Source organism: Lingula anatina, chromosome 1 (genome assembly GCF_051362555.1).
Source record: "Lingula anatina isolate TDL-2025a chromosome 1, LinAna3.0, whole genome shotgun sequence".
NCBI lineage: Eukaryota > Metazoa > Brachiopoda > Lingulata > Lingulida > Lingulidae > Lingula > Lingula anatina.
Window position 1 is genome coordinate 10,800,093 of NC_141767.1, and position 23,984 is coordinate 10,824,076.

At 35.0% G+C, this 23,984-nt stretch overlaps 2 protein-coding genes across 10 annotated transcripts; one reads left to right on the top strand and one right to left on the bottom strand.

Annotated features, from left to right (window-relative positions):
- Nucleotides 1–407: 407 nt before the first annotated feature.
- LOC106153723 (leucine-rich repeat-containing protein 14) lies at nt 408–6,533 on the top strand. Of its 6 annotated transcripts, none has more exons than XM_087006843.1 (8): nt 408–432; nt 651–795; nt 1,518–1,857; nt 2,351–2,694; nt 2,998–3,099; nt 3,438–3,596; nt 4,187–4,356; nt 5,220–6,533. In XM_087006843.1, exons 3-8 carry the CDS (start codon nt 1,673–1,675, stop codon nt 5,955–5,957), a joined length of 1,698 nt encoding a protein of 565 aa, XP_086862969.1. In that variant the 5' UTR covers nt 408–432; nt 651–795; nt 1,518–1,672; the 3' UTR covers nt 5,958–6,533. The 6 variants fall into 6 exon arrangements, with proteins under 6 accessions (XP_086862969.1, XP_086862978.1, XP_086862958.1 ...); XM_087006852.1 differs by lacking the exon at nt 408–432 and adding an exon at nt 986–1,038 and having other exon boundaries at nt 551–795; XM_087006854.1 differs by lacking the exon at nt 408–432 and adding an exon at nt 986–1,038 and having other exon boundaries at nt 589–705.
- LOC106153722 (serine/threonine-protein kinase unc-51) lies at nt 6,489–23,966 on the bottom strand. Of its 4 annotated transcripts, none has more exons than XM_013527775.2 (25): nt 23,581–23,966; nt 23,207–23,296; nt 22,967–23,017; nt 20,407–20,439; nt 19,865–19,901; nt 19,226–19,402; nt 17,181–17,254; nt 16,865–17,025; nt 16,149–16,231; nt 14,211–14,252; nt 13,442–13,551; nt 13,149–13,253; nt 12,730–12,827; nt 12,224–12,494; nt 11,857–11,959; nt 11,521–11,637; nt 11,014–11,211; nt 10,572–10,721; nt 10,123–10,379; nt 9,748–9,914; nt 9,198–9,316; nt 8,848–8,987; nt 8,614–8,658; nt 8,300–8,390; nt 6,489–8,110 (listed from the first exon to the last, which is right to left on the bottom strand). In XM_013527775.2, exons 1-25 carry the CDS (start codon nt 23,668–23,670, stop codon nt 8,037–8,039), a joined length of 2,883 nt encoding a protein of 960 aa, XP_013383229.2. In that variant the 5' UTR covers nt 23,671–23,966; the 3' UTR covers nt 6,489–8,036. The 4 variants fall into 4 exon arrangements, with proteins under 4 accessions (XP_013383229.2, XP_013383230.2, XP_013383228.2 ...); XM_013527776.2 differs by having other exon boundaries at nt 11,014–11,109; nt 12,224–12,497; XM_013527774.2 differs by having other exon boundaries at nt 12,224–12,497.
- Between the last annotated feature and the right edge of the window lie 18 nt (nt 23,967–23,984).

Consider the following 23,984-nt stretch of genomic DNA (forward strand, 5'->3'; position numbering starts at 1 on the left):
GTGTAGTTGTAGTGCGCTTTGTATTACACGTATACTAAAATTTGTGATAATAAATAATATTAACAGTATAAACAAATAATAAAACTTCAGTTTAATTCATATTTGTTTGTGGTTTATCACTTTTTCTTCAATAACTCCTTATTTTCTTGCATTGGATTGGCATTACGTTAAATTTTGTTATTTCAGATGTTCCGAAGCTATCATAAAAACGGCTCTTTGTTTGTATAAGGATTATACAATGTATACAAATTGTGCAGCAGCCAGGACAGTTGCTGTAAAGCAGGATGAGAGTTCAGCACTACAGAATCTGACGTAGCAGAGCTGCGTGTAAGAACAGATGGTTCCAATCTCAACGTTCTGTACAGGTCTTTTCTGCTGATAATACTCATATACATATGAAACCAGAACGGTCAAATACACATGGACTGAAAGGTGGCTAGTATGAAAAAATAATATAAACGCAACAGTGTTGATGTAGACAAATGCCATTCTCTATCACTTATGCAAAATGTATTTTATGGTCTAGATTCTGGGAACTGCAGTTTATATATTCAGACCTGTTTTGTATCTGGCAGCCACCAGGTCAATCACGCAGTGTTATTTTTGGCTGAGCCCAAACAGTTTACAAACACAGTGTGTTGCATTTCTAGTTCTCCTTGCGTCAAGATCAGACGTCAAATGTACCAGCTAGTGGCTGTCTAGAAGGTAAAACAGACATCTCATGTTCTGATAGGGTGAATCTGACTTTTATAACTAAAAAAGCTGAACAGGCTCTTTGGATATCACAAGTCGGAGGTAGGTGTGGTTTTCCATACTAAATCTTGTTTAAGAATCTGTGTTTTTGAATTTAAACCTACACAGATGCACATTTGAAGTTCTATGGTTTTAAGTAAATAGCGAATTGCGATCTTCAAATGTGAAAGTTATCATCATCTCAGTCAGTAACCCGAAATGACTACAACCTCGATACTACTTACCTTTATAGGTAATGATACCTGACTGAGTATCTGGACAAACACCGACCGACGAAGAGAATACGTAAGATTGAATGTGTTGATGAACTAATACGATAATGAATAGTTAAAATACGACATTCACTTTTTTCGTCAGAAGAAATTCGAAAGGTTCAGTCGACGTACTGAAATTCAACATAATTCAGCCGATTATTGTCTCATGTAAGCGGAAATCGGACTTGGTGATAATGGTTACTAGATATAATGTCAATGAATCTGAAAATGAGGATTATAACGCGTCTGTGTTATTGCTACGTTTCCTGGGTTTATACAAATAACGTGAAGTAAAGGTCAAACGGCTCCATCACATATTTTTGTTTCTAGATGACGTCAATCATTTTCTGATCGACAGGTTGCGCACTATCCAAACATTTTATGTTCATTTCAGACAGATAAATCTTTTCTTTTCATTTTGCATGGTGGATGAATCCCGCCTCAGTAATCATGAGTAATCTGTAGAATAGATCAACTAATCCATTACTCATGAGTCTTGCTCTTTTTCAGAATGAATTGTAGATTCGGACAACATAAGTAGTTAGCAAAAACCAGGCAATGAGATTGATGAGACGGGTTTTCTGAAACATTGTAACGCTCTTTTCAGAGCGTTCTTAACACAATAAGTGCGCAAAATTGACATTTTCTTGCATAACGAGGTCAGAATGTCGGTGACAAGTGCCATGGATGTAATAGACTATGAGGTCTGGAACTTCAACTATGACCCTCATTTATTTCGCCACCCGCTTTGGATGACCAGCAATCACTTAAAATATCGACTGTACAGAGATAATCTCGGTGTTATGCACTGTCTGAAGGATGGAGAAGGAAGATACATCAAATCACCACGGTATGATTTTGCTTACTTAAAAACAATGTGCCTAAATAAGTATTTTTCAAGCCTCTTGAATGTAAATGTACATTATGTAGTATAACAAATAAAGATATATAGATATATAAATAAAGATAAAGTGATATATAGATTGTATGTGAATGCCATTAAAGCCTTTTAAAATGGATACAACTCTTGAGCGTATAATGTAGACCAAAAGACTTGTTACATGGAAAACAGGCCACTGAGGTGACAAAACGAATACGATTAAATATAACCAATATATAAGAAATATAGTTGTCGCTTTCAAAAGACGAATTTACTACCCCTTTTAACATAAAACGACATAAGATGTCACGTCAAAGAAAAGAGGAAACACAAGATTCAAATGTAAAAAAAATATTCAGTAAGAATTTGACCCCTTTCAACCTTGTTTCCTCCTTCGCGAATATTATTTCAAGAAGTCTTTGTCTTATACACGTTTGATAATTGATTGCTAACACAATTTCAGGTCTCTCTCCGATGTCTGCATCTATGACATTGTTTGTAACCTCGACATTTTGCGGCAGATGCAGGACCCGTATTTACCCTTGGATCTTTACCCTCGACTCCTCTCAGAGGCCATCTATCAACGTGAACTTCATGCGATTGAATATCTCATCGCCACTTGGCCTCAGTCAGTACTTAAACTGTATGACGTCGTGCCGTTAGAAGATCAAATTGAGCACGATTATTTGACCACACCAATTGACGGCAACGAAGGCACTAACCTACTGGACTGCATCATGCTTGGCCTGTTGAATAGACAGCCCCAAGCAATGATGCAAGTGATTGATTTCACTGGTTTTGAAAAGGGTATGCGATGAAATGAGAAATCGAAACATTAATATTTTCATTAATCTGTTTTGTATTTTGCTGATATTTCGTCTTACTTAAATTCACTGTTTATTTATGTATATGTTTGTTTTAGCAATGTAACAAATCCTATCACCTTACAATGTCCAGGAATATTTACGCGTACGTGTAACTTTAGGCATATGTGAAGTTATGTATTGTAGCATTATTATATTTCAAATGACTAATTCATTATGTGGCTTTCCGTTGCTGTTGCCATTCATTTATGACTAAGAAATGAGTTTTTTTACTTTGTCTTTTCAGATCGTAAACTTTGCAGAGAGTTGTCAAGACTTCCAGTATTGTGGATGGAGCCTGAAGATAGAACTGTTAACATGCTATACGACTATATGTATCCTACCTATGGTGAGTTCTAATGTCATTACCTGTCTCAAGGACGAAGGAGTGTGATGATGTGAAAACAAAAGGTAACAATGGTAATAATGTTTGGTGGATGTTAGCAATGATAAGATGTTTCTGAACATTTTACGGTATTGCTAAGGTTGAGATTGCAATTTTATTTCTACACTTTAACTCAGCTCAGCTACATGTTTCATAAATGTAAGATTTCATTTTTTTCTTTCCAAAGCCTTATGTTTGTGTTTTCTAGTTTTAAACTGGAATCATTTGGATTCGCCAGTGCTTCCTAGAATGACGTTTATTTGTTGGCCTGTAACAAATGATATTGCTGCCTTTTGTTTCAGAAATCGCGAAGGACAAAATTCAGAGGTATCTGAACCGAATATCCGTAATATATCACCAGTTTGATAGCGAGTTTAAACATGGCACTAAAATGGGTATGTACTACACAGAATGTGAGTGTCAGAAGTGCCCTTTAGGAGATTGGTACCGGAGCGGTAATGGTATTACGGACATGTTGTTATTTGCTTTTCCGATAACAGTGTGTTCTTGCACGTCGGTCTTAGAAGTTGTAAGGCGCACAATGAATTTTTCCTGGAAATTTCAACATCTTTCATTTCATCACCAAGGTACACCATATCCAAAACCGTTAACAAATTACGAACAATAAAACCGTTTTTTTTTTTTTTTTCGAGTACTAGGTCTCTCACATTGACTCGCTCTCGTAATGGAAATTTCACCAGTGACGGTAAAGATTGAAAACTTCGAACTCAGAAATGGGTTTATAGCTCGTGATCTTCTCAATGGTTTTGGCTACAATGTAGGTCTACTTTGTGATTGATAAGAAAATTGCTGGCATTTTCTGGAAATGAATTTTCTGGTATGTAAAGGTCCAATGTGCATTGTATATTCCTTTACCGTATAATTTTTTACTAAACATTTACATATATTTCTCTGGCTAATTCTGTGTACATGTCCGTACTGTGTGAATTTTTGCATAGAATTTTTGCGCAAAAATGATGTCATTAAGAAGGTGACCTTTGATGGAGACCACATTGTTTGTCCTAAACGCACTGCAATCGCAATTTTTCAGCCCCCCTCACCATTCTGTTGGATTTAAAGATGACCCTTGATGATGTTGCTTTCGGTTTGTGTCTCCAGTGGCATACACCTTTTAGGTTTGTATGTAACAAACTGTGGATAAAGGAAATACCTGAAGTTGGGACATCAACCAAAAGACTTGCCAATGTGTTGGAATTGTCCGTAAGTAAATCTTTTTTATTTTATGGATTCAGCTAAACTGTATGATGGATTCCAAGCAACTACAATAAGTAATTAGTAAAAAAATATTCGCAAGGTTATTTAATCCTAATTATTTTTAATGTACAGACACAGATGTGCATGTGCATATAGCTGTCACCTGCGTCTGTCGTCGCCGTCATCATCGTCGCCGTCGTCACCGTGCACTTTCGGTGCCATAGCGACACGTGGAAAACTATTAAATACATCAAATCCTGCTCAATGTTTATACATTTGACAGTTTTGTTGCCGTGTCTCTTATGTTTATGAAAAAGGATTAGGGTTGGAAGATCTTGCAAATGTTTGTTTTTCAATATTTGTAGTTGCTTGGAATACACAAGTTTAAGATGTGTTACTAAGGTGTGTTGTCTTAGGTTCATTATGACGCGAGAGAACTTTTTTTTTCTAGAAGAGAAGTTTTTTTATAAGTATTTATCAGGAGACATGCAAATCATTTTATCTTATGCTTTTTTCATCGACCAATAGCACGTGTTCTGGTGTAAAAAAGTAAATCGTTTCTAAAGAAACAAAACGTTTTAAACTTACATTACATGTACGTTTCTGGACCAAACGATTTACTTTTTTACCACCTCTACTTCTGCGACAATTAGCACACTCAGAACAGCAGATTAACAGATCCGCGGATCAAATATGGCGACCCTCTAAAAAGCTTGTCGCTTATAACCGATTAGACACTGAATAGATTCCCCGTAACAAACATTCAAGTGCGTAGGCCATATTTGATCCGCGGATCTGTTAGTCCGCTGATCTGAAGCGCTCACTGAAATCATATTTCATCTCAAAAAATTTTTGTGTTTAATTGATAGCTACTCACTCATTTGGAAATCTCCAGTCCATGCATCGCCAAGGATGGTAGGAAACTGAGAGAGTTTCTGGCGGGTTTAGAGCAGTTGAAACACGTCACAGCACTCAGCATACCTAGTACTGTCGACACCTCAGTTGTACCACAGGCGGCAGAGAAGATCAACAAAACTCTACAGAAAATGAGAACTTTGAAACGCCTCAACTTTGCGTACTGTAATCTCAAACTGAGTGTCAAACCGCTCTTACAAGGACTGTCACAAAAGTTTGAATATTTGAATCTCAGAGACTGTAGATTGATCGAAGACGATGTTCACTTTCTATTGCATTGGAAACCAGTTGTGTATTTACGAGAACTGAATCTCAGTAACAACAACTTGACTTTTGTGGAGCACGTGTCAACAATGCTGGTGCAGAAGATGAAACTGTTGACATGTTTTGCAGTGTCCTACTGCTCGTTGAGTGTCGGCGCACTTCAGAGGATTGTGAAAAAAGCGCGACTTCACGGACAAATGAAAGTGTTGGCCATTCAAAACTTTACTCCAATGAGTGACGAAGACATGAGTAACATCTTGCTTGATTGCGCCATGCTCACGACTCTACAGAAATGCATCATGCTCCCAGAAACGTATGCCTTTCCTGGGAACAACGAGAATGAGAGGGAAGAAAACCTTGAACTCACGCTGGATTTCTGTTACGAGTTCCTTAGATCTCATAAGCGTGAAGATATTGCCATTGCCTGAGCCAATGTATGATCGATTTGACTGTGGAACCGATAATACCTTAATTTAAAACGGACGAATCATAAAGACATCAAACTTTGGATTGCAGGCTGGAATTCCATTTTTTAAGAAATGGAAGTAGTTCGTAGATATTGGCTTTGAGATGGAGTTCCTGCTTTTCTATAACCTTCATTTGAACAAGATCAATAGGGGCGAAGAGTTGCATGATACTCCATGGAATGCATTTTGGTCGCTCTGTCGACAGCTTTTCGCTGGTGCTCGATGTTATCTAATCTTATTCAAGTGGGCGTGGTATTCAGATATTTTCCTTTTTCACGTGGTCATCTTCATCTCAAGTCTCCATTTGCAATTTTAAGTGATGCCCTTTGCACCACTCATCGAGTTTAAGGCATACGTAAGTTAAACAGTATTTATCGAAAGAAAATTTTTCTTTGATGTTAAAATCGCCCTGTATAAAAAAGATTATTTACTCATCGTTTTTTCTTGCAGAATTTCATAGATAAATAGATAAATCCATTTAACACACAAACATTGGGCTTCTCTTTTTATTTGTAATAAATATTTTTACAAGATGTACACGCAGCTTAATTTTTGCTATTTCTTTTGATAGTGATACAAATTATACAATTATATTTACATTTTAGGATAAATGAGTATTATATTATATTATCCATATATACAAGGAAGGCAAAAAAATTCATTACAAGCGTAATGTGAAGCAATGACTATCATGTATATTATTACAATGTCTTAATGTAATCATATAATTCTTAAATATAAAATCAAGTGCAAGCCATGCATTGTGCCTGAGATTTCAAAACAAATGGTTACGCTGGTGAAAAGTTTAAAGACGAACCAGTCAGCACCAATACAAAATCCACTTACACCAATCAAAAATGAACACACACACTAAATGCAACGATACACATTACAACATTATGCAAAACAAACACACTCACCCAATTAACTTACATTCAAACAGCAACTACAGTAGAGGTGGTACAATCTTGGATTGAATAAGAAACCTAAATAAAACCAAATCAGGTTGAACTCTCCACCTCAAATAATTTATCAAACTTTGTTTCATCTACAAAGGTTACAATCTCTCAACACTCAAAAGCAATGGCAAAATGTATATTCCAATAAATAATTGATTTCAATGAGACTGAATCTTAAATGATTACTTATAAAAGATAAATTAATGAACCTTGCACCAAAATATGGAGATCTTAAAATTATCATTGCCATATATGATACCTTTACAAAGTAGCATCTGCCTGATGTGAAAAAGAATATCATTTGCAAGACACCTGCACAATGTCTCATCACCACATTAATTGCCTTAAATCAATCTTTCTCATGGAGCCTGCCAAGGGCTGGTAAAGCTTCACAGTACTTAAATAGCAAGACCATCTCTTCCATTTCACCAGTAAGAGGACCACATTGTTCTCTCCAGTAAGAAATGCAGGTAGTCTGTAGTTAAAACTCTTATTATACACTGCAGAACTAAGTCAATGCCAAGTTCTTCCCACAGTCACTTCAATATCCAGCACTTCATATACAATACTGTAATCTTAAATAGTAACCTGATAACACTTTTATCAAGATATTTTCTAATGATATTGATCACTAGTTACTACAACACCATGATATCTAGGTCTTGCACCATGTACATTAGTTGTTTGTGTGACAATGTGATGTACTGAATCATTGTCTTATACAAGATTATTTAACTCGGCATCATTCAAGTAACAAGAAAAATAAACTACTAATGTTATTAAGATATATCTCACTTGTAAATGCAACAAGGTACATATTACTTGTGTACTACAATATATCTATCAGCAGCTACTGTAACAAGATATCTCAAACTAGTTACTAGTTACCAGTTAAAATACACTGAAACCCACCAACAATATCTGATAGCACATTATGCCCAACTTCGAAAAACATCACTTCTTCGCATGGGCATGTCCAGTGCATGGCGTGGTGTTGTTTCAACTAACCCAATGGTTTCTCAAAATGATTTCCATTTTGTAACCATCTTTCCATACCCATGATGTGAATTTTTGGCAACTATTAGTTCTCATACTGGAAGTAGTTTAATCCTTGACTTTGCAAACTAAAAAGTCTCTTCTCTACAGCCTCTTTATCTGCAAAACAGACAAACTGTATGTATGTATGTCATTTCTTGTTGTTTAAAAGATAAATAAGCACGTTTTTAGGTCTGAGAATATTTTCCTATGACTTAAATAAAATTTCTATCTATGAATTCCATATAAACATTACACTGAAAAAATTGATGTGCATTTTTTTTTTTGCCGTCTATGATTCTAACTTACATTTATTCAGCATGTCTTTGTCTTTGTTGTGTTGTGCCTGATGTGCCAAGGCATGTAGCAAGATCTGAGCATTCTTGTACATCCTGAAACACTGCAATAAAAACAAATTGCTACATTTTAAAGCAAATCAAGTATGAAGTTGTACTACAAAATTGTAGTCAGACCAAGCTATATCTACAGTTTTAGCGACACCTGAGTGATGCTCTCAAGTATTTCTGTTGTCATACAGATATGTTTTATTCTGATTTAACATATATTAAAAAAAATGGCATTTTCTTGAACAAAACCAACGCTGTTAAGTAGTTATTTTTTACCTCTTGTGGGTTTCCAAACAGTTCATCCAGAGCTGCAGTCTGACACTGAAATGAATATTATTTCCAACATTATTTCCCCAAGTGAAGAAAAACAGTTTCAGGTCTCTTTCATCAACAGCAAAACTGATGTAATAGGCATTAATTTTGATAAAGTAAAATACATCCTAGAGTAATTAATTTTAAATTTAAATATCAAATCGATTTTTCCCACTACTAAAAGAAACAATTGCTTACCATTTCTATTGCATAATTGTAGATGAGCTTGTCTGCAGTAGTAGAGAAGGATTTTAACTCATTATCATTGATATTACAGCTTTTTAACTGCTTGGAAATTCCCATGCACCTATGGTAATGGTTGTTCATTTCCTTAAGGACTAAAAACCACAAAAACCTTTCATTAGTTTTTTCACAGTAAGCTTTTTAAGTCAAATTTTAATTAAACCAAATATGAACTTAAATGAGAATTTTTAAACATACAGTTTTTCTAACAAAAACTTGTGTCAATATAATCTAATTCAATACACGTTACCCAATACTTCACCAAGTTATTGTTCTTCATGTGCATTTTGAAAAGAAAAACTTACTGTTTTTCACTGTGTTTGAGGGCATGAGCTTCCCAGCCTTGATTTCCTCTTTAGCAAGTTGAAGAGAAGCAGACAGGAGTTGCAATGCCTTCACGTGTAGCACAAGTTGTTCCATGCGCCTAATAAGTACCGACATTTGAACAATGAATTTGTACAATGTAAGTAACCTTAATCAAGTAAGCCAATGTGAACACATACATTAAGCAAATGCTTCTCACATCTATATCATATATTTCTAGCATCTTTCATTCACTGATAGTTCAAGTTCTTAACATTCTAATAATGCATTTAAAACTGTAAGACTTGGTCAGTGAACGGGGAAAATGACATCTGGCTGTTTTAGATGCCTAACATTCATACTAAAAACTATGACACTTGTTAAGACCAACAGATGTAGATGAAATTGTCAAAAGTTAAGAAATGTTTTATGAACTAGTAAAAGAAAACAGAAATGATTTAAAAATCAAAACACAGACAACAGTCTATTCTATACGGAATTTTCTATAAAAGTCAACACTTTTATTTAAGTAAAATATATATTGATGCGTACCTTTGACTTTCACTGAGAAACTTGACCTGCTCAGAGCCTCCCTCTCTCCTTCCCTGTGGGCTAATAGACTGAGTCAGTGGTGTGCTTCTCTTCTGAGCCAGCTCAATAATGGTCTCCACCAGAGCCAATACAAATGTCAGCTTAGCAACAGTTTCATTATGCTCACTCTGAAAATAGTATACAAGAGTTGCTTGAATTAATAACCCCACAATTCTAACGTGTGCACAATTTAAAACCTCATATCTTCTGGAATTACAATTTTCAGTGTCTCATCATTCATTATATAGTTCGTTTATATAGTACATTAATGGTGAAAAGATTTATACCTTACACTAAAATTGAAAAAAAAAAAAAAACAAAAAAAAAAAAACTCACATCCATAAGAGTTTCTTCTGCCAACTCTGGTGCCTCAAACAGGATGGGTCCCTCCATATTAGGTGGGGACTGAGCATAGGGCAGGGAGTTTGGTGGTGATGACCCAGACCTCTCTCTTCCTGTAGAATCCTGTCTCTCCCTTGTAAAGGAGTCTCTTTTCTGGAAACTATCCCTCCGTTCTCGCTGGCCTGACTCTGACTGGTTTCTCTCCCTATATGGCACAACTGAATTTGCAGACGGGATCTGACTTGACAAACCTGTAACAAGTTGTAAAAAAACATTAAAGATCTTTTTAAAAATATTTTGGAAACTTAACCTGAAACATATTTATGTCTTAATTTTGACAGAAAATAGGACATGAAAAATGCCTAAGTAACATAATATAAAGATATAATATGAAAACATTTCATGCTATATTTATCACCTTCACATGTAATAAAAACTCTTACCTCTAGTGGTCTGTCCAAAGGCTGCTTTCATCAACTGCTCCCCAATTCTGGTAGGTGCTAGATGGCCTCCACTTGTGGTTCTCTGCAAATTAGATGGTTCTGTCTGGGAAGGCGCCAACCCAGTAGTGTCCAAACGTCTTGGCCAAGTAGCTGTAAACAAATAACCTACTGATTACTTAGCTACAGAAGATGCCATGCATTTCTTACTGTTAAATACTTAGAAGGAGTCAGGCTGAAACTTGCTGCCAATCTGCTGCTACTTTTCAGTGAAAAAGATGTACTGATATAAATCAAGGACAAATCAAGCTCGACTTCTAGCTATTGTGAGCAGGTTTTCAATTGTATTCAATTTACCACCATCTTCACATATAAACAATTATTTATTGTACTGAGAATGTTGGTTATAACAAGAACATGTTGTTACCAAAAGAAAAAAGCTCACCATATGGATCATAAGCTGCCCCTGCCACAGTGGTCATGGCCTGTACTCCCTCTGGTACTGTTCTAGTTCTGGCTAGTGCCACCACATCACGCCCCCCTGCAGGATAATTAGTGACAGTGAATCTCTGAGCTACACTCATTACAGATGGCTTAGGGAGAGAAGCTGGCCCACTGAATGGTGAACTGTTACTTTGAGCACCTGCAAACCAACACAATACAGCCACCTCACCATACAAAGTAAAATACTACACAAACTGAGAAAGAAACCAAGAAAATATTAGAACCAAAATATCTCTAATGCAAAAATTCACTTTGTATGCATCTAAACAAAACCAAAACAAAAATGCACAGCAGAACAGCATAATAACTGCAATACAGTTGGTCAACATATTTCCAATCAACTACCAAACTGTGAATAAAATCATTGTGTTTTGCATATACTTATCACCAATGAAAGTTTTTTCTAACATAAAACATAAACTCAATTCACACTAGTATGAGAGCTTGCCTGATTTTCTCAAAGGTGAACCATTTGGAGGTGTGGCAGTGTTGGGTCTTCCGGGAGAAACTTCAATGCTGTTTCTTCTTATGTTCTTTGATGGTGGAGTTCCAATGTGGAACTGGACTAAAAAATATATAACAAAGTACAATTTATCTTAATGTAGAACGAGAAAAGTAGAGCCACTCTTATTAAGATGACCAGCTAAAAAACATATTATAATGTTAAACTACAAGCATCTTGGTGTGATTACATTTTTGATGTAACAAGGTCAAACAAAAAAAAAAAAAAAAGTATGCTAAAGCTTTAAAAAAAACCCTTAAAAAGTCTTAAAATCCAACTAACCTGATGGCGGTGATACTGATCTAATATCAGGAAAGGAGCCAACAGACACCATTCTATCTGAAGCAATTCTTGGAATCGGAACTGCCTGCGATGCTAGTTCTCTCTGCAGATCCAAATAAAATAGAGTTCATACTGTGGCATCAGATACATTTTATAAACATTAGGTTTAAAAAATTGAAATATACTGAATCAGCATTTTGTACAAACTGCAAAAAAACTGTGATCACAGTACACTTTAATTAAAAAATTTGAAATTTCTAATATGAAAACCCAACAATCATTGTTTAAGTTCTATTCTGGTCCAAGAATATACAGTGTACTAACATTTGCACCGTAAACTCTCATCCACAACTGATTTGCCACTTACCTGTGGTGACATTACATGGGTGCCAGCCTCCTTGGTTCTGGGTTCCTTGGGGCTTGAAGGAGAATTCTTCTGAATTCTCTGATATGCTTCAACTTGGGTTGGCACTGGTATGGGCTGACTGGGAGGAGAGGTCTGCTTGATGACAGGAAGGGAAGTGGGCCGAGTGGGGCTGGTCTGGTCTTGTGGACTTGGGGATCCAGCATTGCCTTTCCTGAAGGATGCAGCCTCCGTTGTTGTATCCACCCTGACCACCCTCTGAGCTGATGGTTGGCTGCTAGTAACAGACATATAACAAGTCTGATTTTATTGTGTTCCTTTCAAATAATAGTCTGATATCACATGTGTGTGCATACAAATCATTGCTTTTGAAGAAATACAAGGTCAACTTAAAAGTGCCAAAATTGTTAATTACATTTTATATATCAAGCTAAAGTTTAACAAATACTGAAAAATATTTGGTTATATGAAATATTCATAAACAATCTCTATGCCTTAGACGTTCTCACCTATCTTTTCTTCCATGTTTTGGGGATTCTTTACTTCTACCAGAACTAGCACTGCCTTCTGATTCCCCACCTAAGTTGTTAGGGACAAGGACAAAGTCCTGCAAATATACCATGGGATCCACGTATAAGAAGAAGGAGAAAACAACAACAAATACAACAGTGCCAAACACTGTAATTAATAACATATTCAAATACTTTGAAGTAGAGTAATACTATTAACAAAATACAAAAACATGTTGTGAAATAAACAGTCACATTTGTCATTATCATAATCCTTCTGTTTAAACACATCTTTAATCTTTATAGTACATTAATCCCATTATGGCCATATGCTCTTTCTTTGAATATACTCTTTATAGATTAATATGGTTGGCTATTAATACTTCATATTCTTCATGATATACGAACATTCCACTTACTTCAGCTGGGCTCCCTGACTTTGAATCCACCTTAACAAAGTCTGCTCCTTCTTGTGGTGAATCGCTCACATCTTCCTGTTTCTGGACCCTCTGCACATCTGTGTTCTACAATAGACATTAAATAAATTGTAATCCCATTACAAGCTGTCATATTTATTTTAAAGACATTTTTACTTGATGTAACAAGAGAGACAATAACATCAAAGTAATTCACTCAAACTACTCATATTCATAAATACTTAAATCGCCAAGCATTTCTTAATGTGCGTGTGTACGTGCATGTGTGTACTTACTACTGGAGAGTAAGGCACATTCCCTGAGAGAGGGGAAGATGACACAGTCTTCAGGGTTGGTGAGTCGGAAGGATGCCTAGCTCTCTGCTGTGGGACTGGGACTGGTGATGCTGCAGAGAAATAATGGCAATCACTTAAAAGCTTGAAATGTTTCACTTTTTCTAAAATTTTACATTATCAAGGTTTACCACTTTCATACATTCAACATTTATATAATTCCTGACACAAAACTAGGTAACACTCATAATTTTTAAATCTTCCTTTTTCAAGTATTAAAGACAAAGCTATTTGGCAAATTTATTAATTTATGCTGTTTGGATTTATTTATACTTTATACTTATTAAGAGTAATGACCTTAGTCCTCTGAAGCAAATGTGATCTTAATCTGTGTGACATATTATGAATGTGTTAGAGACAATTATTATTTTGTACTATATCATTGAATGCTATAGTATACCATAATAATTTTTCTCGCCACCTCAATTCAGAATGTTTATTTAAAGTGGAAGTTGTCTCTAAATATTAGCTAAATCCTTTGCAATATTCTCACAACATCTCTATTCCAAAATGTTTGATAATGTGGAAATACAGCAAGACATTAAGAAGCTGAGATAAATATAATGCTACCCAGAACATTCAGTAATTTAACCAAATTTAGATACATTTGATGCAAGCAGGAAGTTGTAACTTATTATCCGATTTTGAAATCAGCAAGCTTCAGCAACCATAATGACCTCCTATGTTGATAATAGTCTACATGGATACTTACATGCTTTAGCAGGGCATACAAATGGATGACTAAAGAATTCATCTGTAAAAAAGAGATACAATTTCCATTCAAATGTACGTTACAAGCAAATGAAAACTGCTTTATATGCTTCTGAAAAACTTTTTTTTTCTGAAACAGCATGGTGTCATGTAGCCAATTGTGTTTGATTCAACGCACATCGAATCAAACTTAATATTAAAGTAATAACAAGGCAGCAAAGCTGTCAAATGTACAGACAAAAAACAGAAAATAAAGATGCAAATAAGTGAAAAATTAAATTTTCACAAAAAACTGTTAAATTGCCAGAAAAATTTACCAAACAGACTGCGTTGCCTATTGAAGCTGTATGTTAGACCCATGTTTCTTTCCTGTAAGCTTGAGAACAGTAAGTTACATGATTTCCCTTAAATGGTCATCATAGGAGCAGTGCCCAAAATAGGGGTTTCTTCAAATTTTGATGCAACATTACATAATGTTTAACAGCATAATGACAATCAAATGTTATTAATAAAATATTAGTAACATGGACATTCAGAAAATGTGACAAGCAAAAGTCTTCAGGATCATGGAACTTTAAAGTCCAGCTTGAATATGCCAATATGTGAAAAATTAAGTTTTCACAAAAAACTTTTTAACTGCAAAAAAAAAAAAAAAAAAAAAACCAAACAGACTGCATTGCCTACTGAAGCTGTATTTCAGTCCCATGTTTCTTTCCTGTAAGTTTGAGAACAGTAAGTGACATGATTTTCCTTAAATGGTCATCATGGAAGCAGTGCCCAAAATAGGGGTTTCTTCTAATTTTGATGCAATATTACATAATGTTTAACAGCTTAATGACCATCAATTTTTAATTATAAAATATTTGTATCACAGATATTCAGAAAATGTGACTAGCAAAGGTCTTCAGGCCCATGGAACTTCAAAGTCACACCTTGAAAATGCCAAAATGTAAACAAGACAGCACTGTTCTGAAATGGGTTTATTTCCATTTTTAACACTTTTTAAACATAAAACAAAATAAACATTTTACTGCCATTTTTATATGACCAACTAAGAAAATTGATGAGATGGGAAAAGTATCAATAGAACAGTGTTAAATGTCCAATTTCCTCCATTCTGAGATTCTGAACATAGTGGATGATTGAATCTGACAAACTGCAATGATATGAGTTTATTTCCATTTTTGACACTTTATTACACAATACATGATAACAAGTTTACCATGTTTTTTACATAATCAACTAACAATGTTGTAAAGATGCAGGAAATATCAAACAAACACTTTTAGGCATCTTATTAGTTAAATAATGAGACTGTTAACATGCCTAATAATTGAATCTGAGGAAATGTGAAAAAACAGTATAACTTCTAAAATAATGGCCCGATTATGCTGATTTTCGAACTCCACCTGCATTTTAGTAAGATTGACCACTCCTGTGAGTATAATTACAATAGGCCAGTCCGTTTTTCTTATATTGTGTTATCAGTGTTGCATTTATATTGAAAATAGTGAAAAAACAGCATAAATTCCCTAAAAATGGCCCAATCATGCTGATTTTCGAACTTGACCTGCGTGTTATGAATATTCATCAGTTCTGTAAGTTTCAAGTCAAAAGGTAAAATGGTTTTCCACTTATCGTGTTATCGGTGCTGCATATATGCTGAAAAAAGTGAAAAAACAGCATAAATTCCCTAAAAGTGACCCGATCATGCTGATTTTCGAACTTGACCTGCGTATTATGAATATTCATCAGTTCTGCAAGTTTCAAGTCAAAAGGTAAAATGGTTTTCCACTTATCGTGTTATTGGTAAAAGTGCACGGCGACGGCGGCGACGACGGCGCCGACAGACGCAGATGATGGCTATATGTACAGACACATCTGTGTCTGTACATCAAAACAGCAATAACCTAACCTAAATACCATGTAAACAACCTACCAAAATCTATTCTGTCCTTGGCATTTCTTTTCAACAATTTCATCAGCAGATCTCTCAGCTCTTTTGATGTCCCTGATGGAATACTGCAATATGTGCAGATGAAATAATATATACATGTCAAAAACTAGATAAGAAATGTACAGCCACTAAGGGTTATATATAATTTGTGCTCAATTCAATTACAGTACCTTCAATCACTGATGCCACACCAACAGTATAAAGATAAAAATATGAAATGTAAAATCAGTAAATATCATGGCAAAGAACTTAAATACATCTTTATATCCTATGCCTGAATAACGAGGCTGCATGTCAGTCAGCCATTACTATGCAGATTTCCATGCTGCCAAAGCTTAGCAGCCCTTTCATGCATCAATAACCACAGAAGTACCTTAATAACTGTGGCAGGTTACTTTTGCCAACACCACCCATTTTTATGGCTACCTAACAATCTGCATTGGCTGACCTTCAAATGTGCACAAATTTCTGACATGCTTTACCCCTTTTGGTATATTTATCATAGTATATCATCTGCACAAGTAAATGTATCAAAGGGGTACATGAAAAAGTTATAATAACAAAAAAAAATTGTTTAATCATGTCTGCACTTTACCAGCCATATTTGTGTCCAACTTTGTTATCTTTCCTATTAAATGATACATCTAAATTCAAAAGCAATTTTAATTTTCCTTTTTTCTTTATTAACATCAACTTACTTTGGGGCCAAGTTTGCATTCTTTTCATAGAAAGCTTTCAGTTGTTGTGGTGTCTGTGCCTGGAAGGGTGCCTTGCCAGTCAGGCACTGGAATACAATGGTCCCAATACTCCATAGGTCTGCCTTAGCATCATACTGTACAGACATGATCACTTCTGGAGCCTGCAATAAAACACATTCTTGAGCTCAAGTTGACAGTTTGTCAATAATCATGGTACATGATACTGAATACAGTAGGTATACTAGTTGTAATAACACTACTTTCACTTGCAGGAGGTTAAATCTTAAATATAAAACTTCAGTTCCACTAGGCTTACCATGTACATTGGTGATCCACAAAGAGTAGCAGCCATTACACCATCATTGAGAAAGCGAGCAAAACCAAAATCAGCTGAAAGAAAGGAAATTGTAAGACTATATTATGTCCATCTTAAAAGGCTATCATCAATCAGTATATTTCATCAAAATAGCTGTTCATTGCAGCAAAAATTATTTGCAGATGTGATTTTGTATCACGCTCAAATTTTGTCTGATAAAAAAATAATCACACATCACTTCAAATTCTGAAGTATTTGTAAATCATGAGAAAAATTAATGTGATTGAACAATTCCTAACTTTATTGATTTCCTTTATGAGGTCAGAATTGTGATGCAGAAGATGAGTCACTACACCAACACTTGCATCAAATTTATAAATTACATAACAAAAACATATTTTATAGCATTAAAAGGTATTCTGCGTTGTTGTCAGTAAAACAATATAAAAATTATTTTTATCAGTAAGCATGCCTTAAATTTCTGAATATATTTTTAGACTTTACCTTAAATACCACCTCATGCAGAATGAATTCAAGGATGATGAATCAATGTGTTACTTCAGCAGTAATACTACCATAAAACAAACAGCAGAACAAAGTGTCCATTCATTGATTTACAGGCTCAAAGTCTGTTATAAGCTCTGAACTCTCTTTTCTGAGACAATCAATACACTATCTGTAGCCTGGCTACTGTGGTATGTGTTCTTATAGAACCCACTTGGTAATAAGAGTATTACTGCTACACAAGTGAATGTACCATATAGATACTGCAGGATGATTCAACATCAACTTGAAATCCAGTTTTTTAATCCCGGTTTTCCTTTGAGTAACAAGATTTTATACGAAAGAATTGATAAAGACACTAAAAAAACATGGTATATCAAAAGCTCAGTTCAACACAATGTAAGAGTGCAAACCTATAAACACAAGGTCTTCCTGACCAGGTACACCTAAAAATTTTGTTATGTCTGATATATGTCCTTTACCAGAGGCCAGCTGGATGATTACATTTTCTTTTCTTTCTTTCTTTTTGTTTTTTGTATGTGGGGTGGTTGGTTGGGATTTCTCACTGGGCAGTACAGAAATAAACACAGAATAAGCCAGAGCAATATTTGTGAATAATGAAAAAAAGAAATATATGTGGCCTTGGTAGAGGGAAGATCTGACGGGCCTCTTAACATAATGACATATATCTGTATTGAGTGCCTATGAAGATTACTGGTACCTGGAAAACTACTGACCTACATATTAGCTCAGATATTGTATAAGCTAAGCAACTCAACATATTGAGCAGGAACATCAAGTTAGGTTCATTACCCATCAATCTAAAAACATACTGAATCATGCCACATTAAGGTTTGTGGTTTAGTGCGAGACATATCCCAGGAGCTTCCATCATTGTGTACTATTTGAAATACCATTCAAATGTGTCCTCTTTGTACCCTCTTGCTCATAAATTATCATTTTATCATTTTTGAAATCTTTGTAAAGGCTATGACAAATTGGGGTTGTTTGAGGTTAGTTCTAGAAGCAAAACTTGTTTTTCAATGTGTTGCGTGTTAAAATTACTTGTTTAAGACATTTTCTTCCAGCAGACTAAGCAGACTAATATTATAATCTGGTGATGAGATTAAAATTATTTAATAACATCCTTTATTTCTCTGCTTGCACAAAGGCTTATAATCAATAAGAAAATGAGAAATAAAACACTGCTAGTAACTTAAATACCCTATCTCAGTGGTAACAGAAAACAATTTTTAATTTTTTTAGTATTATTATTTAATGAGTTTACAGGGCTGGAGTATTTGTGCTAACTTTCTTCAAATAAATGTAAATTGTCCATTTTCATCTCATACAGATACTTAGCCCAAAGTATTCAAACTCTAAGGGGCCAAACATAAGATTTAAGCAAAAAAATTTTTTTTTCTACGTCCTTGATGATTTTCAAGGGCTTAACTAACAAATGATACTGAAATGAAATATGCATAATGACCATTTTGTCCTTTCTATAAGACCTGCTACTACAAATTACTATAAATACATACCTATCTTAAGTTGAAGATCAGATGGCTGTGGGTTTGGAGACTGTCCTGAGTGTGTCAGTAGGATATTTTGGGGCTTTAAATCTCTATGGACAATACCCTTGCCATTGAGAGCTCTCATAGCACCTGCAATCTGACGCAAGAATCCTGATATGGTGTCCTCACTAAGAGTGCCTTTGGCTGAAAAAAAATAAATAAATAAAGCCAAACAGTAAAACTGTCTTCCACTTATCATGTTTACACTGAAAGTGCACGGCGCCGGCATCGGCGACGACAGACGCAGGTGATGGCAATATGTACAGACACATCTGTGTCTGTACATAAAAAAACACTCCAATCATACATGGTATCTACAACTGATTTTATCTGCTTCCAGAACAAAACAGAATAACTACTTGTTCATTTTTTTCTTTTCTTTTCTTTTTTTTTTTTGGAGTAAGGGGACGTTATTACAAGATTATGATTTATAGAGAAGTGAGAAGAAAGCCCACTTGTGATAAATGACTGAACAGAACTTTTTAACAGATAGAGAAACAAAAAGATCATGTGCAATATGACACATTGCTTGTCACGTTGTGCTATAATTAAGTTATCAGTATCTGAAGGCCCATCATTTCTTCCTTTGTTGTACAGTATGCCTACCTTGAAGGTAATCTGCCAGATCTCCTCCATTGCAGTACTGAAAGTGATAGAAATGCAATGTAAAACACATGTGTAAACATGACTTCAGTTTCACTTAATCAAATGGTGTAAGACTATGTCTGGGATTGTTATTTTTAGAACAGGGACCATAAAAACCTTGTTAACTTGAAAAGAAAAACACATATACCTACATCTAAATATATCTTCACATCTTAGGGCAATAATGAAGTATCTGAACTAAAGCAATTTATCTAGAGAAAATGTGTGCTTCAATGTGGATCCTTTGTTCCAATATCTGGGTTTTATAGTTCTAGTAATTACTTAATATTAATTAGGCAGACAGAAATTGATCTTTTTCACATGCCATGAAGTACAATGTTGTACCACACCATACTATATGGTATAACATGGGGCAAACCAGAAAGTGATATATTCTTAGAGGTCATGAATTTCCAGTAATAGAATTTTCCATCATTCAGTGTGATACAACCACAATTTAACATTGCTGGAAAACATCTATAATGCTACTAAGAAGAACTTACCTCCATGACAAGATAAACATGATGTGTGGTTTCCTGAAAGATAATAAGTGGAAATGAGGTAGTTTGCATCTCAATATCTCTGTCCCATTAAAACACTGGTTAGAAAATATAAGAGCATTTCACAATGCACAAAAAAAAGAAAGAAAGAAACGATGACCAAGTTTAACTATCTGAGAAAACATTATCCTTTTAATAGATATAGTATTAGCAGCTTTTATATGGTGAGACTTAACCTTTAAACTTTGTAAAACAAATGAATTTGTACGATTTAATTTCATTTATTCAACTGATTTTTGAAAACTTACAACAAGGCAGTTGATAATCTTGTATATATTTGAAATTCAAAATCACATTTAAAATCAGCTAAGATTTTAATTTCAACTATTAACACACAGACATATAAAGACATTCGTACTTCATTATTCATCAGACACTGGTTACTTTCTTTGTCCCATTCTGTTAGGTGATAATGTCTATTGCATGACCTCCATATAACACACCATCTATAGCACTGTAGATTTACTCGAAAGCAAACATTTAATCAATCAGTTTGAATGGAGAGATCCTTATTGAATTAACCCACATGACAGGCAAAAAGCATGCCACCAGCATGCACACTCTATACTGCAGAACGTTATCTAGCCATGCAGATCCAACCTGGAAATCATCCAACTTTCACATAGGTCAGGTGAGAGATCTGGCACAATTCAGTTCAATCCAATATCACTTAGGTTATATATATTTTCCCATAAAATACACAAGGACTGTTTATCATCAAAAGATTTTTAGATTCCGATTGAGGTTCAACAAACTAGTTTTTTAACCTTTTCTCACACTTAATAGCATACAATAGTCCAACGAGGTCACTGCACTTGCATGCATTCCACATCTGGTGTCAACCAATCAGCTGCAAAGTTCAGCAAAATATCACGTGATGTAAACAAAAAAAGCTGGCCAACAAATAGGGCACCCAAATAGACATGACGCACTTCTCTGAACTACGCAATCCCACTGCAATGGCTTTAATTTTCTTAACAAAGGATAACAATAACCTTCTTAGATTTACTGGTATTTCATCAGCTTTGGCTCAAGGTGGGTTGATCACACTCACTGACGTCACAATAGATTGTCATCAATTATGGGATTTGAGTGTAAATCACCGTAAAAATATCCTGTTTCTACAAAGTGGGAAGCCAATTTATGGCTCAACATCCATCATAAATGTGATAATCATTCAATGTTATTCTAAAATTACTAAGGTTTAACAAATGAAGTTTTAATGAAACTTTCTTTTAAGCATGGAAATAAAAGCTACTAGTACTAAATTGAATAAACACAGCTTTAATCCTAGTGACAAAATATTTCGTATGAATATGCCAGTAGAACTTTTTATTTATGTTGCTTTTGATACTGCTTATATACTTTTGTACTGAAAGAAGGAAAACTTCAGTGGAAGATAAGAGATATTTAGAAAAGGCAGATATATTGTAATCCTCCTATCTCATATCTGACACTGTACTTAGGACAATCAACAACTCAAATAGTCCACCTCACTGTGATTGAGCTAAAAATAGATCAAGCATCACAAAATCACAATTTTAGACCTTATTAATACAGGTAGTCAACAACCATGACATTTTATTTGCAAAGTGTGTGGCAAACTTCCAGATACTTTAACCAAGCCAAGCCCTTTGGGTTAAAACTGGTCCAGAAGGACACAAGATATCACAAAAACAGGATGAAGAAAAAAGTTATTACTATCTTGACCAATAATTATACATGACCCATTTTAGCAAAGGTGCTAATCACAGAAAAAATCACACCTTTAGTTCTTATCCTTTATTAAGAGTCCTATCAAAAGTAATGGGTGAAGCTTTGGGACCATTCACATGGAAAGTCTATTTTCTAAAAATCTATTTTCTATTCGCGGTATCTTGTGATCACGGTCTGTGCCCTGAATATCCCGCGGCGTAATTACTGGCAGCGTGAGCCAGTTATTCCCTGCGCTGCCAGTAATTTCGCTGTGGGATATTCAGGGCACAGACCGTGATCACAAGATAACGCAAATAGAAAATAGATTTTTAGAAAATACTTTCCATGTGAATGGTCCCTTAGTGTAATAATGCTAATAATAAGTGTTGATCAATGCATCTGTATGGTTCTCAAGAGTATTTAAGAGTTGTCATGTGCAACATAATTTTGAGACTATTCAAGCAAAGGACATAACAACTGTATTTTTCAGTGTAAACTTAGTTGTGACTGATAAGCTTTGTCGAGTTTCATAATTTACAACCCCCCCCCCCCTTTATGAACTTTGTTCTACTTAACAAAGCATGATAGGTTGGCATGAAGGATATTAAAGCTGGCGATTGTCCATGGTGATAACAGGCTTGCAGGTAGCATGAAATTCACGTGTTAACACTCTATTGATGATATTGATATTAACACTGTGTTAACTTAATGCACTGGCACAGCTAGTATATTTCAGAAACATTAATTAACAGGAGTGCAAACAAATGGATATCTTTATTTTTCAAAAAAATTTATTTTTTAACTTTACCTTGCAGTCCAATAAGGCCACTACATTTTCATGGTGCAGATCTGACAGCTCCTACAAAATACAAAAGTAAGAAATAGTATTTGCTTTCAATAAAAACTTTACAATTTCACATATTAAATACGTATGAAAATGGCCTCTTGCTGTCTAATAATACATACATACATGCATATGACAAATGTTCTTGTGAGTATATTTCTATTAAAGGCCTTTTGTTAACAAATACTGGTTATAAAAACTAACCTTTAATATCTTGATCTCTTTGCTGAGGAGATTCTGTGATTTTGCTAGGTTCTTCTTGGTGATGCTCTTAATGGCAACTGGGTCATGTGTCTGGAATTTATTAAGTTGGGTACATGGAAGTGATATACAGTTTTAATGAGCCTATATTTATTAGCTGCCAAACTATTAAAACATAGTTCATAAAATTAGCTGCCAAGCCATAACATAGAAACACAAATATATTTCAATAGCCAGGTTTATTTCATGTTGTTTATTGAAAATTCTTTTGTACGTGATGTTTCGTAGCGCATTCATGGGTGGACGTGTCTGGGCTGACATTGCTGCAGAATAGTGAGTGACTGTGCAGAATCGATTTTCTGACGTATTTTACTTACCACTTTGTGACGCCCTTTAAAAACCACTGCAAAAGCGCCATGGCCGATGAGGTCTCGCTTGTTGTACTCAAAATCACCTATGCTCTCCATTTTCACTTTAGGACGGTGATGGCCCCTCCAAATATTCTATCGCAACATCGGAAAATTATGGTGAAATACAGACGTCAAAATGACATCAAAAATCTCCCAAACTGAGGGGTTGTCGTTTAAACCAAAGTCCTCGTTTCCATTCTGCTTCACGAAGAGGTATTTATGACAATTATTCCATACTGTTTGTTAGTGAATTTTAAACCAACGTTTCAATTGAAAAGTAGTAGTATTAACTGCCTTCTGCTACTATGTCACACTTGGTTATATGATCGTTTTGTTTTGGTTCAGGATTGCTCACACAGCACTCCGCAGCA

Coding starts and splice junctions, on each gene's coding strand:
- LOC106153723 (XM_087006843.1), top strand. CDS start 1,673: ATGTCGGTGACAAGTGCCATGGATGTAATAGACTATGAGGTCTGGAAC. Junction 2,695..2,997: donor TTTCACTGGTTTTGAAAAGG/GTATGCGATGAA, acceptor TTGTCTTTTCAG/ATCGTAAACTTTGCAGAGAG. Junction 4,357..5,219: donor CCAATGTGTTGGAATTGTCC/GTAAGTAAATCT, acceptor TTTAATTGATAG/CTACTCACTCATTTGGAAAT.
- LOC106153722 (XM_013527774.2), bottom strand. CDS start 23,670: ATGGAGAGCATAGGTGATTTTGAGTACAACAAGCGAGACCTCATCGGC. Junction 13,552..14,210: donor TGTATGCCCTGCTAAAGCAT/GTAAGTATCCAT, acceptor ATTTCTCTGCAG/CATCACCAGTCCCAGTCCCA. Junction 10,380..10,571: donor CTTTGGACAGACCACTAGAG/GTAAGAGTTTTT, acceptor AACTTGTTACAG/GTTTGTCAAGTCAGATCCCG.